At 51.2% G+C, this 12533-nt stretch overlaps 1 protein-coding gene across 1 annotated transcript; it reads right to left on the bottom strand.

The window, feature by feature from the left end:
* Positions 1-5252: 5252 nt before the first annotated feature.
* On the bottom strand, positions 5253-11840 carry NDUFAB1 (NADH:ubiquinone oxidoreductase subunit AB1). Its single transcript, XM_019649805.1, has 5 exons — positions 11634-11840; positions 9235-9357; positions 6865-6952; positions 6093-6192; positions 5253-5413 (listed from the first exon to the last, which is right to left on the bottom strand). Exons 1-4 carry the CDS (start codon positions 11799-11801, stop codon positions 6101-6103), a joined length of 471 nt encoding a protein of 156 aa, XP_019505350.1. The 5' UTR covers positions 11802-11840; the 3' UTR covers positions 5253-5413; positions 6093-6100.
* Between the last annotated feature and the right edge of the window lie 693 nt (positions 11841-12533).

Here is a 12533-nt window from a genome sequence, read left to right as displayed (position 1 = left end):
CCTTCTATTTCTTCCTGCGCCGAATCCAAGCTGGAGATTGACTGGTATTCGGAGCTGGGCTTGGAGCCATGTTTTGCCAGCTGTGGCCCACAGTTTTCCTGTCTTATTTATTTGGCTTTGCGTGTACCCCCCTGAAAACAGGTGGTGTGGGGATTTGATTTGATTCACCGTATTCGTCAGTGACTGCCAAGGCCGCGCCCCTGTTAGGAACCCTCCTCCGCCCGCTCTGGCCTGGTGTCCTAGTGCCTCGTGGGATATGGCCCGGCCGTCTGGCCTTGGAGGACCTTAGATGGAGCTACAGCTCTGGCTGCGAAGACTCAGGAGGGGGGGTGCGGGGGGAAGGGCTATGACCAAAATGGCAGCAACGCAGAATCCTGGGCACGAACGTGATTGTGGCCATCACACTGGTTTGGACCCAGCACCAGTCCCACTGGACCTTTGCATCTCCCCCTACGCTGTAGTTGTTCCTGAAGGTTCTGGGCTCGCTGCCCACCCTGGCTTGCCCACCATTCCAGCACCTTCTAACCCTGCAGCCACGGTTAGGGTCTGCAGTCTGACCACATGGCGGGCTGGGGCTGCCACGTGCTGACACTGGCTGCTGCCCGCCTCAGCCTGCCGGCTGCTCAGAGGGGATGTCTGGATTTTACCCGTTTCCCACTTCTGAATGGTCCCTGCAGGCACCTTGAGACAAATGGGGCGAATGACTCCCCAGATGGAGCATGAGATAAACTCCAGTCTGAAGATCTTACTATGCCTTGAGCTGTCTGGTGGTTTTTCAGCTGCCACGGGGACCCTGCTAGGCAGACGGGTAAGCGGCGACCTCTTCCTGCTTTTGCCCAGGAGGCCGTGTGTTCAGCCCACCCACGTAGGGGCTGCAGAGGTTTTCCCATCGGGACCTGGGCCATCAGCGCCACTGGCACCTGGCTCTCAGCCAGGACTAACCTCTGCCTTTCCTCGCTTATCAAGGCTGTTTTTGTTCCAAAGCCCTGTTAGCCTGTCTTATTCTCCTGATACAATGTTTCCTACTGTTCACCCCATTTGATAAATGCTAATTTTCAAGTTTCTTGCTTCCATTTTTACTCCTCTCTCTCTTACCTAATTTTAATCCCTCATTTTCCCTTTTTTTCTTTTGGAAATTTTCACACCTACAGAAAGTTGAAATATGCTACAATGATCACCTTGTACTTTGCACTTAGGTTCGCCAGCTGATAAATATTAATCACATTTGCTTCCTGTCTCCTCTAGACATATACACACTTTATTTTGCTGAAACATATGTTAGACATGGAGGTGTCGTGACACTTCACCTCTGGCTACCTGAGCACCTGTCTTCCAAGTAAGGACACTGTTAGACCTTAGCACAACAAAGCACCTCATCATTCGAAAATGAATCGGTAGTATCACTAACACACACACACACACCAAATATTTTCTAGAACTTTCTTCCCAATCAGTAACCCATATGTTTTCAAATCCTTATCCCAGTCTTGTATTTTCCTAATACCCTTTTAACTTTTCTGTTGTTGGTAGTCTTGGCTTTTCCCTGTCACCTTAAAGCCATTTCCCCCATGTATCTTTAACCTTAATTTTCATTATGACCCCTCATCTCGATCTGTGCCTTCTTGTCCGTCGTGACTCCTTTTCCGTCGTGACATGAGCTGGCATCCCCGGGGGGCAGCGTCCTGTTGTCCCCTCATCACTGTGGCTCCTGCCCCACAGTGAAGACTTACAGACTCCAGGCGTCCGTGACTCAGGACTGTCGGGCCTGTAGGCGCCTGACCCTCTGACTTAGGTCCCACCGGACTAGCAACCCCCAGGGAAAGGGAACTCGTGTCTGCAAGAATCCCAAAGTACCAGAGAGGGCTCTCCCTGGCCCGCTACCCCTGCCCGCCACAAACAGAATCCTCGCATCTAAGGCACATTGTTGACTTAAGTCATTGTGAGTCAGGGGACTGTAGGTGACAGAGCAGCTCGGGCAGGCTGCCCAGCAGGGCTTGGCCTCTTGCAGTGCGCCAGGCAAGGCTCCTCTGAGCTCTCTGTCCTGAGGGACGTGCTGCACGCTGCCATCCAGTCCTGTGACGTCAGCTTCTGCGCTGCATCTGGCCAGGCCCCGTGTCACGTCACAAGCATTACATGTTGGAGTTGTCAACACTCCACCACATCCCTCGTCACCCCCACTTTACCCATCAGAGGGAAAGTCGGCTCCAAGAAGTGACTTAGCCAAGGTCATGCCTGCCCTGGACAGAGCTGCAAGCGGAGGGTGTCATTCCCGCTTACACAGGGAGGGGTCCTCAGCGGGAGCCTGGCAGCGGGGGACGTGCCTGCAGACCTCACGCTCCAGCCCCAGGGCTCCAGGCCGGTGGTGTCCTTGCCCGCTTGCTCATGACCAGCTGGGATGTCTCAAAACCAACATGTCTCAGCCTGAAATTCTATCCCCCTTCAACTCTGACCCTCCTGTAGTCCCCAGTTCAGACAGCTCCGTACCAGCAGCCCAAGCCTCAGTTCCATCTCTTTCATCTGACTGAGGCCTGCCTTTTTATTCCGAGGGTCTTACCAGAGCACCTGCGATTTCCTCACGGGCTCTCGCAGTAACCACCAGGTTCGTCCCTCAGCCCAATGTTTGCAGCCACCAGCGACTGCCGCCCCCTGCAGAAAACCCTGTCGCTCCCCCTGCCAGACCAAGGCCGTCCTCTGACCGTCCTGGCCACCTCTCCAGCCTATGGAACGATCGACTCATGTCCCGGGTCCTGTCTGTGCTCTTCCTGCCTGAATCCGTCCCCTGCCCTCTGCGCCTGGCTGCCAGGCCACCAACACCTTTCCCGAGGCCAAATCCTCAGCTTCTGCTAAACTACTCCCAGTTTTCACACCTTTTTTTTTTTTAAAGGAGAGCACAGCTCACAGTGGCCCATGCAGGGTCAAACCGGCCACCCCCACCAGTTGTCACACTTTAAATAGTACGTTTATGTTTCATTTATTACACAGTCCATGGTATTTATCGTTTAGAAAATGCTGATTAACAAAAACAAGCCAGGTTTCTACCTCTTAACCTTTAACACCTGGGTATGTTTTATGGAAACAAGATCATGCCACTTATCATGTCTTCACTTAAAACAATCTTTCTGTCATTGCATAAAACTGTTTTTGTGTAACAATCTCATTGTTGGATACCCAGTTGTACACCATACTTCTTGTTGCATGGATCCTGCTGAGTTTTCTCCTTTTGACGAATTTCAGAGAGGACAGCCGAAAGAGGAGCACAGTGAACACACATGCATGCATGTGCCTGTCACCTAATCACTAGTGAACGTTTTGCTGTTTCTCTGGCTTTTTTCTGAGCCATTTGGAAGTCAGCTGCAATGTTGATAATTCATCCCTAAGTATTCTGTAGGAATCTCCCGAGAATACGGTTAGTCCCACCACTATCAACAGTTACTATACCTAATGTAACGTCAGCTTATCACCCACACACAAGCCCTTTGTCCTCGAAATGGCTCCTGCGTTCCTTCCCGTTCCTTCCAGCTCTGCGTGCCCCGGAAGGTGGCGCGTCTCTGGCTTCCTTTAACTGACAATAGTTGCCCTGTCCTTTTCCCCACCACATTGATTCTGTTAAAGCCCCACGCTCTGGATTGGTTTCCTCATGGTCAGACTCCAGTTCAATGATTCTAGCCGCCTTTCCTTCTCAGTTCAGTGTCGCGGCAGCTTGTCTGCAACATTGGTGATCTGCACGTGACACATCACGTGGGAGCCACTGTGTCCCTTACCGGAGCGGGGGCTCCTGGGAGTGGAGGCACGCGCCTCACCTGGGTGAGGGACTCGGCATGCCTGGCGACGTGCGGGGCGTGCAGCACACATGGTAGGCACGTGACTGTCCCCAAGTGAGGACACTTGCTGTCTGGGGGACAGTGAGAAAGGGGACATGGCAGAGACAGGGACGGAAGCAGGTTGTGACAGGCCTTGCAGCCCCCCTCCCACGGAGGAAACCGCCTGCAGCAGACACAGGTCCTCAGAGGCGTCTGTGGAGGCCGCCAAGACTGCTGTTCTCCACACGCTTGGGGATGTGGCCCCGGCCCGCTGTCGCCCCCTTAGTGTGGTTACACTCCCATAAATTCTTAGAGCGGAAGGGCCTTTGATGGAGTGGGAACCCCCAGGCTCCATGCAGCATCACCAAGGAATGCCTGTATGCTCTGCATTTCCTTCCTTATTCCGGCTCCTTTGGGGCTTGGAACAGCGGCAGGACGATGAGAATGGGCCACTTCAGGTGTGTGGTGAAGGTGCCAGCAAAGCCATCACCTGAGTGGCAGTACTGCTGGGCGTCATGGTCTTAGGCAGAAACAGCCAGATGCATTTGGGGCAAAACGTGCAGCTGCCGTGGGGTTCAAACAGCAGAACGGTTTGCCCGGCTGTCAAACGACGGCACACTGCTGTCAGAGGCATCGCACATGGCCAGCAAGCAGCCCGGTCCCCGCTGGGTCTCCAGCCTCAGTCCTGAGACAGAGTGCTGACCCTCCGGATGCTCCAACTCTGCACTTCCCCAGAACCTTGTTAGCAGTTCAAGAAGTAACAAGGGACGCTTCCTAGTGCTGAAAGGGAGGGGAGCGCGCCTGCCTGCTGTGCCTGCAGTGGCACAGGAGGAACTGCGGGCAACAGTCTGCCCAGGACGGGAGGTGGGTGTGCGTGTGCACCCGATGCCAGGCCTGACCCACACCTGCAGCGGAGGGTCCCTCAGCCAGTCCTCCGTGTGTGACGCGACACGACTACCTACTTATTACAAGCCCTTGCTTTCCTCCTTCTACAAACCACATATCTCAGTAAGAGCAGAGAACTACTGTGTGCCAGGTGCAAACTAACCCTCATCGACGGCTGGCACATTAACCCGAAGACCTACAACAGGGCTCAGGACCCAAGGGGCACAGCTGGCACTGCCGATGTCTGACAAAGGGACAGTGTCACACTGACCTTCCAGGAGGGAGAAGCTAACTCACGCGCTAGTGTCACCGGTGCGTCCGATAAACAATAAACCAATGGAGGAAAAGGTTTTTCAGGCAAAAAGTCTTTTTGTCACTAACACACTCATTCCTTATCCTGAAGGTGATGGGAGAGAACCCGATTTCAGGTGCAGGGCTGGGGAAGTCGCACGTTTTTGATCTGCACAAACATCAGTGACAGATGACAGATCTTTACAAATGTTAAGCAGAGTCAACATAAAGGGCACTTTACGGACATCACTCAAAAACTGAAGATGGAGAAAAATGTTGGTTTTATAGGTTTATTTTCAAAGGGCAAAAACACTTAGACAATTTAAATACAAGTCTAAACAGAATCACTCTGTCAATGTTGACCACAGCGCCATCCTGCGTCCTTGCGGCCAGACGCCCGCCTGTCTCTTCCAAGTCCTCTCTCAGTGAGGAAGCATCTGGCAAAGACACGGTCAGGTCAGCGTTTGTTTGGCAGTGCTGCCGCTAACTTCACCTGATGTGCTCTGAGCTGCTGTACCTGGGTGGCTGCCGTTACAGGCGCTAACACAATGTTATACTGAAAGTCTTTCCACCTGGTGATCCTGGAGCCTGAGGAACCAGAGCTAAAATTTACCGACAGGCCCCAGGTAGGTCCCATCTTTATCCCCATTTTACATGTGAGGAAACTGAGGCTCACAGACGCTAGGCAGCCTGCCCACAATCGCAGATTACAGGATGTGGCAGAGCTGAGAACCAACGGGCGTCTGGCGCCAGTCTGTCCTCTCACTCCTGAGCCCTGTGTGCCTGGGGATCAGCCAGGCATCCCCACTTCCTGGAAGGCAGGCGGGGCCGGCCCAGCGGGTAACAGGGGAGACAGCAGTCTCTGCTTGGGGTCACCCAGCTCAGCATTCTCCACAAGAATGCTCTCATGAGGGCTGACACCCAGGGAGTATTAGGAGTGAGGGGCTCCGAACCCTCCTGAGGTTTAAGATGACCACTAAGGCTGGCCCCGCATGAGAGCTGAGCTGTCAGGCATTTCCACTTTCCATTTCGTCCTGAGTCCTACTTTCCTGGAGAACCCCAGGGAGGTTAATTCTATGGGAGAATGTCATTCTGTAAGTCAAGTTATTTATTTACCTGGTACTTTATTCATACACATCCTTCTTATCTGCAATGTAATCGACAATTTCTTGTGGACACATCAACTTCTCCGCATCTATATCAGGAATTTCAAACCCTAAAAATGAAGTTTACAACAGTACATGAGTGGAGAAAGAGCAAATCCTTCAGAACGCAAAGCACCTACCACTTCTGTGACACCCACGAGTATGTCACAAGGTTCCAGCACCCTCGAATCCCCTTTAGGCCGTGAGCCAGTTGTGTTCTAGACAATGTGTGTATCGTATTGGGTATAATGTTTGGTCCTTATTTTAAGATATAATCCACATAATAAATTCACCCATTTAAAGTGTAAAGTCAATAGTTTTTCGTATACTCGCATGCTTGTTCACCATCACCATTATCCAATTTTAGAACATTTCCATCACCCCAAAAGAAGCCGTGTGCACCCTACCCCTCATGTCCCACCCCTCTAGTCGGCATAAGCTGTGGGACATTTGAACAAAGCTCTGCTCTGTAGGTCAGCCGAAGTCTCTTGGATGCTATTCAGGCAATTCAACCAAAAATGAGTTGTGGAGCCTTGACAGGTCTGTTGCCCAACTCACTTGTCCCAAACAAGGATAACTTGGAGTGTGCAGGAAACCAAGGTGCGTGTATGTGAGGGGGTGGGGGCTGCTGTTTCTTTTATGTATGAGACTCCAATCCCAGCTCAGACTCCCGGCATCCCTTTCCCTTTAATCCACCCAGATCACGAATCAGTGTGCAGACCCAACACTCAGCCACACGTTACCAAATTCGTCCTCCATGGCCATGATAATCTCCACTTGGTCCAAACTGTCTAAGCCCAGGTCCTTCATAAAATGGGAACTCACTGAGAGCTGGAAGAAAGGAACAGCAAACGCAGAGCTCAGCCGGGGCCCTTCTGCTTCGCCAGGTACTGAGTGGGCCGTGGTGATCACGACCTGGACTGGCTTTATATGGAGGAGCCAGCACTAACGTCATACATTTACCTGGTGCCCGCGGACACCTGGCGTGCTTCACGTTACCTTTCTTAGCCTTGTTCTGAATCGGTTAACAACATATAAAAAGCTAGTGATGGAGTTCACTCTACATATTTCATTAAGACCTTTGATGACTGCTCTGAATGACACCTGAGAGTCTGATTTTGCCTGCTGCTTTATGAACAACGACTGTGACACCACACCCCAGAAGTGACATTGCTCTCCCTCAAGAATAGCAGACAGTTTATTACCTCTGCCTTTAATTCAGATCTCGAGATGAGCAGGACGAATTCCTCACAAACCCACATCAAACACCAACTATCCTGGGGGCGGGGAGCATGCGTGCTGACCACAGTGAATATACTGGGTTCTCGGAAAAGTCATGACATATTTTGTCTATGTTTTTCAAAGGTCATTTATTTATATAAAGAACAAAGATCAATGATATATTGCCCGTTTTGTTTGATAATATTTTGCCATCTTTCAGTGAGCTTTATAATTCCTTGTTCATAGAAGGACCTGTCTTTATTTGTGAAAAACTGAACAAGGTGCTGATTTACAGCCTCACCTGAATTGAATGTTATACCATCCAAGGAGTTTTGAAGAGAGTGAAACAAGTGGAAGTCTGACGGCGCAAGGTCAGGCGAGGATGGTGGGTGTGGCAACACATCCATTCAAGCTCCAATAATTTTTGACGGGTAAGCAAACTTGTGTTACAATTAACAAGCTCTGGACATTTCTGGATGATGGATTTATTCAAACTGTCCAATTGCTGACAGTACACATTCGAATTGATTGTTTGGTTCCTTGATAGGAGCTTGAAAACCACGACACCTTTAAAATCCCACCACACTGAGAGCATAACCTTCCTCTGATGAATATCTGCTTTGAATGTCGTTTGAGGCAAATTATCACGTTGGGACCAAGACCGTTTGCGTACCACGTTGTTGTAAACAATCCACATCTCATCACCAGTTATCAGTCACTTCAAAAAAGGATCGTTTTCCTCACGTTAAATGAGCGTATTGCAGATATTTTACGCGCCATCAAATGAACTTGAGTTCATGCAGAACCCAAATATCAAGCTTTCTTACATATCCCAGCTTCTTCAGGTGGTCATGAACGCTTGAATGATAGATGTTCAATGTTTTTGCAATCTCTCGTGTTATGTAACATGGGTTTGACTCAATCAATGACTTTATTTTGTCATCATAAATCTCGGTGGGCCTCCCTGACCGAGGAGCGTCGTTGAGATCAAAATCACCAGCACAGAATTTCGTGAACCATCATTGGCACTGACGTTCTTGTCACTGTAAACTTCCTGCAACTTTTCACAAGCTTGACGTACGTTCTTCCCTTTATGGAAGTAAAAAAGTAAAATACGGCAAAAATGCACAGTTTGGTCTTCCATCTTCAACTTGTAAAATCCAAAACTCAACCAAATCGCTCAATTTTTTTTTAGAATGAAGCTAGAACTGTCAGCTGTCAAATGACATAGCAATAACATAGATGCAAATAACTCTAGCACTTCCAAAAATGAATTAGTGCCATCTGTCGCAAACATGCATCATGACTTTTCCGACAACCCAATATGTTGCATATTTGAAAGTTGCTAAGACAGCAGACCTTAAAAGTCCTCATCACAAGAAAATAAGTTTTTGTAACTATGTGTGGTGATGGATGTTCACTAGACTTATTGTGGTGATCAAGTCATACGCAAGTGTCAGGTGACTGTTGTACACTGAAATTAATATAATGTCATATGTCAATAATACCTCAAAACAAACAGAAGCCCCACTAGTCTACCCACAAGAGATTCAATTATCAGAGGAGGTGTTTTACATGCCACTGTGAGAAAAACCCCAAGCGCTGAGTTAAAAAGCCGGGTACAGGACAGTGTTGCCAGTATACCTCCACCGTGTTTGAACACCAAGAGACACACTACAGCACACACTACACACGTGTACGTGCATGTGTACACTTCCTCGCATATGCATGGTAACCTCTGGAAGCTGGTTCCACTGGCCGCCTCCCAGGAGGAGGACTGGGTGGCTGGGAGCAGGGAGGCTGTTTACTGAATGTCCTTTTGGATCTGCTGAATTTTGTACCATGTGATTAAATACTCATTTAAAGAGAAACATCTAAACCACATCGATTACCTTCTCTGGGTCGATCTTGTCGTAGAGTTTCAAGACGTAGAGTACCCGGTCCTTGATGCCCTCCAACGTCAGAGGGGGCACGTCGCTGTACTGGCGGCACGGCTGTGGGACTCTGCCTGGAACCTAGGGCGAGGGCAGGAAGGGACACTGTCACCGAAATGACTGAGGACATCATTCACAAAGCTGTTAGGACCCTAGAGAAGCCGTCCCATCTGATTCTGTGGCCACTAGGTACCAAGTCACCATGCTGGGTACTCAGGCAGGTCACACCAAGGACCACACACTGGGAGGGTTGGCTTTGGCCCCATTGGCTACCAACTAAAGGGCAGGAAGAGGGAGCGTGACCGTTGTCCCAATGCAGTCTGTTCCCTGGGTTGGCTTGCCTTACTGCCACCAGTCTAAGCGTTGTCACCATGAAGGACCATCCCCAATCTCTTGATATTCAACTGGGTGTCAGCGTCTTGACTGGGTTCCTTCATGACATGTGGCAAGCGCTGCAGCGCGCAGGGCAGCGGGCCTGACACCGTGAAGAACCAGCAGGCAACAGTGGTCCGGTTTTGCTCCCTAGGCCGTCCCTGATCTGCACCGGGCTGTTCACCTCCTGGAGTGGAGTTTATGTCTGCGCTCTGGAGCGCTCTGGGCATTTCCCACAGAAAACAGGTTTGCTTGTTGGGGCTCAGGTCGCTGAGACTCACAAAGGTCCATGGAAAATGGTAATAAAAACACTGCCAAATGAACCAAACCTGTACACATGTCTGTATAAGCAATGCTTATCTTGCACCCCTCCCCCCCAAAAAAAATCAGGTTTAATCAGCAAGCAGAAGAGAGCAGATGAAGACTTTTACGAATGTTCTCAAGAATATTTCTACGTACTTCCAAGTTTTGGGGCACTTGCTCTGTTCTAAGTCCGATGACAGAGTGGGTAAAGGAGACGACTGATGTGGGAACGTCACTGACCCACTTATCAACAATGACAACAAGAGGTTTCCACCAAGGCTGTGAGGCGGTGAACTGGGCGCACTCAGTCAAAACCACTTCGTAAATATAAACAAAGGCTTCCGGTGCTGTCCGTGTAATCCAAGCGGAGGCAATGGGGCATCTTGGAGCGCCCTGCTATAGGGGGCTCAGTCCCAGGACCAGCAGCAGCAGCCGCCCTTGGGAAACAAAGACTCTGGGCCCTTCCCAGAATCTGTACCTTAACCCAGGTGATCTGTGCGCACAGCCGAGTCTGAGTATCAGTGCTGTAAGAATAGGGACAATCACTTTGCCTCTTAGCCTGTGCTGAAGTCAATCTCAGGCATCAAACGTCCAGCAAGCAGCTCTACAGGACTGCTCTTTTAACCCTTAACTTCCAGGTAACTTTTAGTCTTTGATTCAGGCAACAGCCCAATCAATGCACCGTAAATGAACTCACTCCGGCGTCAATAACTCTCAACACAGGCTCCACTAATGAAGGGCTTGGTGACTTAAAAACCTTTGCGCGGGCCCCACCTCTAGGGATTCTGACTCAGCTGGCCCCGGGGCATCCTTCTTTTTTATTCCAACATCTCAGTCAAGGTTGAAATCAGAATTACAATGAAGTCCCTGAGTTTGAAAAGGGGGTTTCTCAACTTGACCTTGGGAGTCTGTCCCACTTTAAGGCAGTTCTTCATCGTGGTGCCTTCAGTCACCTGGGGAACTTAAAAACCCATGCCAGGGCCTCATCCCAGAGAGCAAATCAGAATTCGGGGTGGGGCGGGGGCAAAGGGATTTATTTTTCTTTCTCCTTTAAGCTACCCCGGTGTCTTGAATGTGCAGCTAGGGCTGAAAAATCACTGCCCTAAGGAGAGTTTCTGGCTCAGAAGCTGCATTGGATTTTAAAAAACCGAAATCCTACTTGTTTCCGATTCTATTTCCAGGAGGCCCAGAAACAGGCAAAAGGCGCCCCAGGAGAGCGCGGCTCCCTCCCCCCGCGCCCTGTAACTAGCGTCCCCCAGAAAAGTTACCCCTGCGGCCAAAAAACGGCCGCCGGTGTTGGAAAGCTTACCGAGCACCGCACTAGGTGCTCTACCTGCCCCCATCTCCCCTGAACCTCGCTGCACCCCCACAAGGTAGCGACCAGCACCCCAATTTTACGTGCAGCCTGAGGCTCAGCCAGGTTACTACGAGACGCGTCCGAGGCGTCGGTGAGCGGCAGCCGGCACGCGAACCCACGGGCGTCTGGAGGGTCTGTGCTCCGCGGGGCGCACGGCCTCCGGGCTGGGGTCAGCCGGGCGCCGTCAGGCGGCGGGGGGGACGGCGAGCCCGATGTCCCGGATAGCCGCCTGCGGCCGGCGCGGCCCGCGGCCCGGCCCTCCCCCCGCCGCCGCGGGCCCGGTCCCTGACCCCTGTCAAGCCCCAGCAAAGTCACGGCGAGTCACCTGCGCGAGCAGCGAGGCCGCCTGCGGAGCCCCGGGCCTCGTCTGGAGCCCCGCGGGGCACAGGGTGGTGCTGAGCGGCCGGACCGCGGCCAGCGTGGGGACCCGGGGCAGCGACGCGAAGGCCGCGGGCAGTCGGCGGACACAGACAGAAAGGACACGAGCCGCCATGCCTACGCCGACCCAGCATGCACTGCGCCGCGCCCTCCGGCCCAGGTTCCTCTCCCGCTGCGCGCGGGCGACGCACAGAGCGGCGCTGCCGGGCCCCGCCGGACGGTGGCGGCCCCTGGCGGCCCCTGGCGGCACTGCGCCCTGCGACCGCGCGCTGCAGGGGCCTGAACTGAAAGTGCGCAGGTGTTAAGGGTTTTCCCTAAACACTCATCGCTGACACGAGAATGGAGCTTATTTCATTTATTCTCTGAAAGTTCTGAGTACATTTATTGAAAAGTTTTGATGCCGCGATTCTTCCATGGGTAATACAATTATTCAATAGGTCAAAAGCTCAGTATAAAATAAGAATGTAAAAATATGAGTCGATTTAAATAGACGACTAATAAACGTGGGAATTAACGATTAAAAAAACCATATACAGGTTTTAAAACTGAATAACGTGTAAATAATATAGCTCACAAAAATGGGTACGCAGGGGAAGTTTAACGGTGCTAATTCGCTCCCCTTTTTCTTTTTTAATTGGGGAATTGGGGGGATGGGAACAGTGCTGGGGAACTAGGGGAAGGGGAACAGACAAGTTGCTGTCCTTTTGTTCTTCAGTCTAGTTGTGGAGGACGTTGCTTCACTGGCCCAAGTTTGGGATCCGAACCGGGGCCTTCTGGCGTCCCAAGCCAGTTCTTAACCAACGCGCCGCTCGGCCAGCCCTCGCTCCAATTTCTTTCTTTTTTTTTT

The sequence above is a fragment of the Hipposideros armiger genome, unplaced genomic scaffold (assembly GCF_001890085.2).
Source record: "Hipposideros armiger isolate ML-2016 unplaced genomic scaffold, ASM189008v1 scaffold_135, whole genome shotgun sequence".
Lineage (NCBI taxonomy): Eukaryota > Metazoa > Chordata > Mammalia > Chiroptera > Hipposideridae > Hipposideros > Hipposideros armiger.
This window is presented reverse-complemented; position numbering and strand designations above follow the sequence as displayed.

What these genes read in the sequence shown, in the direction of transcription:
- NDUFAB1 (XM_019649805.1), bottom strand. Translation starts at nt 11,801, where the DNA reads ATGGCGGCTCGTGTCCTTTCTGTCTGTGTCCGCCGACTGCCCGCGGCC. An exon ending in ACAAGATCGACCCAGAGAAG is followed by an intron (nt 6,953 to 9,234) that starts GTAATCGATGTG and finishes CCTTTCTTCCAG; the next exon opens with CTCTCAGTGAGTTCCCATTT. An exon ending in GGCCATGGAGGACGAATTTG is followed by an intron (nt 6,193 to 6,864) that starts GTAACGTGTGGC and finishes CTTCATTTTTAG; the next exon opens with GGTTTGAAATTCCTGATATA.